At 37.9% G+C, this 6,218-nt stretch overlaps 1 protein-coding gene across 1 annotated transcript; it reads left to right on the top strand.

Annotated features, from left to right (window-relative positions):
* Nucleotides 1-341: 341 nt before the first annotated feature.
* On the top strand, nt 342-3,780 carry LOC121138345 (ankyrin repeat domain-containing protein 26-like; the record flags this gene model as incomplete). Its single annotated transcript, XM_040741065.1, has 3 exons — nt 342-375; nt 938-1,067; nt 3,567-3,780. Coding segments are annotated over 3 exons (378 nt in total), but the record flags the coding sequence as incomplete, so codon positions are not given.
* Nucleotides 3,781-6,218: the final 2,438 nt, after the last annotated feature.

Genomic DNA, 6,218 nt, shown 5'->3' with positions numbered 1-6,218 from the left:
TGGTACAGGAGACCACTTCGTGAACATAACATCAGTAGCACAAACACTGACGAAAAACTTTTTTGCTGAAAATTACAGTAGAAATCTTTGTGTATTTATTTCTATAAAATAATGCATTTTTGCCTTAACTGGTAGGATGATGAACTAAACCTTTTCGTTTTATGATGGTGGTAGTGATAATTCATTTCTGATTCCTAGTTCTCGTCCTGTTTACAATCCTATTCTTGCATACGAAGTCATTGTAGTTCAAATAGTCATAACATATTATGGAAAGAAGGAAAAATTGGAATTTGTGTTTAATACATTTAATATTTTTCTGAAAAGATTTTATGTTCTTGTAGGTCTGTGATGAAAACTTCTAAAGCTAAGACCAAGGTATGGAAAATTAATTTAAAATAGCCAATTAAAATACAGTGTAAAACACAAGCCAATACATCATTAATTTAAAAATATATTATGAAAGTAAAATTTAAAAACTGAATTTTTTAGTTATATGTAGACATTTTGAAAAAGTTTATTAAGAAAAAGTAATCCTGGGGGTAAGGGGGAGGGGAGGGGGAGGAGGAGAGGGAGAGCAAGGTGGGATTGACATGTGAAACAAGGTTGTTTCTAACTTAAATAAAAAAGGAAGAGGAGAAGAAAGAAAGAGTAACCAATGTAAAGCTATCTTTTCTATGAAATATATATCTATGTTTTTTGTTGTTTTTGAGGAAAGGTCTCACTGTGTATCCCTGATTGGCCTGAAACTCACTACTTAGACCAGGTTAGCCTGGAACTCATAGATATTCACCTGCTTCTCCGTCTTGAGATTAAAAATGTGCATAACTACACCCAGAATATCTGTTTAGTAATATAAAAAAGTGGATACTTACCGCATCTTTAGTGTTTGGTATAAATAATGTATAGACATCTAAAATTGATACTATTCATTTTGTAGGTCAAAAAAGTAAGTAATAAGTTTGACCCTAATAAATTTGTGCCACATGAAAGAAACTCAGAGGACTGTGAGATCTTCAGCTTTGACAAGATCTTGTCACTGATAGAAGACGTCATGAGGCAGAGCAAAGGTAAGAGTGCTTCACGTGTGTGTGTGTGTGTGTGTGTGTGTGTGTGTGTATGTGAGAGATAGAGATGAGTACACAGTGCTTAGAGCTGCCCAATAGGACAAGGGTGTATTAGAGTATTGTCCTGTCACTGATTGGCTTTATATCAAAGAAGAGTGATAGCTAGTTTCATCAGGAGCTGCCACCAAGCCCACTGAGCTTCCGTGAGTGAGTATGGGTAGCTCACTGTGTTGGTGTTGTTGTGATTTAGCATGTTGTGTGGTTTAGCATGCTAAAACAACAGGCTTCAGATGAGGCAGCCAACATATTGTGTAAATTAATTGCCCAGGGTTCTGGGTGCTGAGAAGTCTAATCCCAGTCACTGGTAGACTTAATTGAGGGTATACTTACTTCCTCACGAGTAGGTTGTGCCTTTTTCTTGCATCTTCCCTGGCTGGAGGAATGAAGCAGCACCCTAGAGTCACTTTGATAAAGAATGCTAAAGCTCTTCATGGTGGCTCTGCCCACACCATATAACCAACTCCCCACAGCCCCATTTTGACTTAATCTTTTTGTTAGTTTTAATGTATAGAATATACTCTGATGTTATATTCTTAGACCATGCTCTGTGTTTGGAAGAAAAATGTAGCTTGACACTATTTTTCCTGCTTCTCTCTCTACCTGTTCTGTTACTTGCCAAGTAAAGAGAATTGACGTCTCACCTGGCACCCATGAATTTGTCTTCTTCTGGGAGTTCTATTTTGCTCCATGCCATTGGATGCTGAACTCGCTCCATCTACATTAGAACTTTGTCTCTTATTGATTGTTGTTATGGGGTGGCCCTGTTTTTTTCCTTATGCTAAGTTTTGCTGTGAAGTTTACATTGATACAAACATTGCTAGCTATTCCAGCTAAGCTATGTTTTTAAGTATTCCCATTTAAAAATTAATTAAAACATCCTCTAGCTGTCTTGAGTGTGTGCATGCACACACCTGTGTGTCTGTACACCTGGTGTTAGGCCGTGTGTACCTGTGTACATGTATAGACCAGAGGAGAATTTTGGGTGTCCTGCTCTATCATCCTGTAGCTCATTCCTTTGGGGTAGTGTTTCACTGAAGATGAACCTAGGTTAGCATACTAGCGGCACTCCTCTTGTCTCCAGTTCTAAAAGTCTGCGATTCCAGCTGCACATGTATGATCTTACACAGCTTTTTATATGGGTGCTGAACTCAGGTTAGTATGCTCAGACAACTAGCAAATGCTCTTATGCACCGAGCTATCTCTCATAACCCTGGTTGGATTTAATTTTTATCCACTTGTATATTTTTACCATTTTGGGGTATTGGTGTTCGTGTGTGTGTGTGTGTGTGTGTGTGTGTGTGCTATGTGTCTGTGTGTGTGTGTGTTCATGCAAGCACATTCATGTGTGTATGCACATCTGTACCTGTACCTATGTTATTTGATGCCAGGCATCTTTCTCTATTCTCCACTATAATTTTTTGAGACAGCATGTCTCATTGAGCCTGACATTCCCTAATTCTTTTGGGTTAGCAAGCCAATGAACTCCATCCAGGTGTCCTCCTATTGGTGCCTCCCAGCATTAAGCAAGACCTTCCTCTTTACTACGGTCCTGTGAATTATGACTCATTCAACCTGACTTATGGGAAGGGACGTACTCTTCCTTGCACTTTAATTGTGTCAAATGTTGAGTCTCTCAGCCCCGGGTCATTTCCTGGAATGCCTGTGTTGTTGGATGCTCTGCAGTATGTCCAAGGTGTCCTTTCTAGATCTCAGAGCATCCATACCCCCCCTTTTTCAGTTCCTTCCTCTCCTCTCTAGAGTTCTGCCTGTGATTTCGATCTGCCTTGTTTCACCAAATAACTTAACACCTCAGCTCCAGGAGTCTGGTAGAGTCTGAACAACTGTATCCTCTTCATATCCTAACAAAGCCTGAGCTATCTCATAGCTATCTCATACCTCATAGTGATAGAAAGTTAGGGTAATATAATGTAACTATTTTTATGCCTAATAGGGACAATTTTCTACTTTGTCAGAAGTATTTCAGTCCTTAAAACATATTTTTTTCCTGATTTGAGTTGTGTTATTTCAGGTCAGAGTCAAAACCAAGACCTGAAATCTTTGTCAGAACTAGAGGGCGGTAGCACCTGGGCATCTGCTGTAAACTGCCTACAATGTGCCTCTTCACAGTGGTCACCTATTTCTTGTTCATGTGTCATGCCTATGCATTTCCATTAGGACATATTCCTTCATGTTTGCTTGATTTCATTTCATTGTCATCTTCTGAACTTGTAATGTTAGTGTTCATGTCTATCTTTCCCACTAGTTTTTAGGCTAAAGTACCGTAATTGTTCCCTTATTTTTAACTGCAGATCTTACCATAATGTGTCCCACAGTGTAGGCCATCAGTATACCTTTCTGCAGGGCAACATTAAGTGAAACTCTCGAGCTTTTCATGTATCAAAGATGCTGCTGGACTTCATTTGCGCCTTTTCTCCAATTCAGATTCTAGCAGCCTCATGAGGATCTGGAATGCAGTTCATTCATATCAGAAATCACTGGAGCATAAAACACATGCTTTTGACAAACTTCATGAAAAATATGAAGATTTAAAAATTAATCTCAGGGATACTCAAAAGACGGCGTCAGAAACAGTCAAAGAAAAGTTAAAAGTAGATACGGAAAACACTATATTGAAAGAAGAAATGCACAATCTGAGGTATGACATCCCAATTTTAAAATCCTTTAATTGTTTACATTAGATGATAAATAGAATTTCTGTAGCTTGTCATTTACTTTTGAAGTGTTCTTCAGGGAAGGAAACTTTCCAAGTTTGAGTTTTATTATTATTTTTTGATACATATCTTAATGCAGTCCAGGGAAGCATCAAATTTGTGATCTCCTGGCCTTCGCTGTTTGATGTTTGGGATGATAGGTTGGGAGCCTCTATGTCTACCTGAAAACTTCTTAGTCTTGTGGAGTGTGAAATTAAGGTAATTAACAAATATATCTAATTGTGACTATTTTCTATAATTACATATGTGTTCTTTCAAATCACAATTTAATGTCTAGAGAGAAACTTCACTTATTTGTGAGACAACAGTTATAGTTTCAAAAGTTATTTTACAAGTATGCTGTAAGGAATACCATTTATTAAAAAAAAGCTTTTCAACATGTTGAATTACTAACCTTGAATAAATTCTTCAGAATAGAATTATTTGACTCAAGGAAATAAATCCTATAAAAGGACTTGATTGGCAGATTTAAATTGTCCCAAACAAAATGTATATTAATTACAAATTCCGCCAAGAGAATATGAAATGTTCTTTTTCTCAATTCAGAAAAAATATATAAAATCATTTAGCATTTGTGATGCTGTGTATCGAACCTAGAGTTTTTTTTTGTTGTTTTGTTTTACGAGACAGGGTTTCTCTGTATGAACGTAGAGTTTTATGTGTGTGTATGTGTGTGTGTGTGTGTGTGTGTGTGTGCCTGTGTATAGTACTTAATGGCATGCATGTTATAGGTAATATTACAATTTCACCAGACACCAGAACTCCCCATGCTTTTTATTTCTTTTCTTTTTCTTTGATTTTTTAAAGAATTTATTTTTATTAATTAATTATTAAAATTTCCCCAGCCCAATCACAGTTTCCCCTCCATCCTGCCTCTCTTCCCAGTCACTACGCCCTAGCCTCCCCTTTCCCCACACCATCCGCTCCTCCTCCTTTCTCTTCAGAGAAAGGACCGGTCTCCCATGTGTATCAGTCAGTCATGCTATATCAAGATGCAGTAAGACTAGGCACCTTCTCTCCTGCTGAGGCTGGATGAGGCAACCCACTAGGAGAAAAGGGTCCAAAAGCAGGTAAGAGAGTCAGTGACAGGCCCTGCTCCCACTGCTAGGAGACCCAAAAGAAGACCATGCTACACCCTGTAACATATGCGCCGTAGGCCTAGTTGAGTCCTATGCAAGCTCTCTGGTTAGTGGTTCAGTCTCTGTGAGCCCCCATGAGCCCAGGTTAGTTGATGTTGTGACTTTCTTGTTATGTTCTTGGTTCCTCTGGCTCTTGCAATCCTTCCTCACCCTCTTCAACACAGTTCCCTGTTGAATACATACATATAATTAAAAAGAAAAAAATCTTTAAAAGACAGTGAGGAAATGATCACTGTTTTATGCAAAAATTAAGAAAGAGAAGCAGCACAGTAAAGAACAAAATACTGAGCAACGTGAAATCTGTTGTTTGGGTTTGCCTTCTGGTTTGTTTTAAGACAGTAACCATGAGCTCTAGACCTGCTTTGAGCTTTCTCTTTAATACACTTTTGACTTGAATTTGTAATCCTACCGCCTCATCCTTTCAAATGCTGTGGTTATAGGTATGTCCCATCATGTTTCACAATAGATGTTTAAGTATTAAGGCATGAGAAGTACCTTTAATTGACTAACGAATGTTGATTTCACAGCATCATATTTTCAGATTAGTATTTGAGATGCTTCCCACAGTCTTGTCCTTTATCTCCTGCTTAAACCAAGAGATCCTCAATGCATTATGTTACATTATCATTGCCAGCTGATCGGTACTAAGATAGTAACCTATAAATTACAACAAATATACAAAATGGCTTGGTTAATGGAATTAGTGAATACCCATGAAGTACTGAGGCGTGTTCTGGGCTTCATGTAGCCATATGTTGCCACTTTCAATAGTATGATAAATGACTCAGGGCAACTTCCACAAAGACCTCATTCACTGGTACACCAGCTAAAAGATGATCAGACACAGTCACACAAACACAAACCACAATTATTATATGGGGTTCATTTTGTGACATATATTTTCTAAGTTTTTCAATGCAGAGTTGCTAATTTAATCTTCTCAGTATTTCACTTAGAAGCTTCATGTCCATTTTGCAGATGAAAAAAATAAGACCAGAAATGTTCACTTGTCTGAGCTGAGTACATAATATATGTTTAAATCATAGTTGGTGAGCTGGTGCTTTGGATATAGAAACAAAGGTCACTGTAGGCAATCTCCCCCTGTCTCATACTTGGCAAATTTGAGTGTTTGGTAATTTGAAGACAGGTCCATAAATAAACAATTTTGAAATTGTCCAGATAACGTGACACTAGGCATTGTGGACAATGACATCCCTATTGCT

This window comes from Mesocricetus auratus, unplaced genomic scaffold (genome assembly GCF_017639785.1).
Source record: "Mesocricetus auratus isolate SY011 unplaced genomic scaffold, BCM_Maur_2.0 contig_3102_pilon_obj, whole genome shotgun sequence".
In the NCBI taxonomy this organism is placed as follows: Eukaryota; Metazoa; Chordata; class Mammalia; order Rodentia; family Cricetidae; genus Mesocricetus; species Mesocricetus auratus.
The sequence above is the reverse complement of the archived record's forward strand: the minus strand, read 5'-3'. Positions and strand labels throughout refer to the sequence as shown.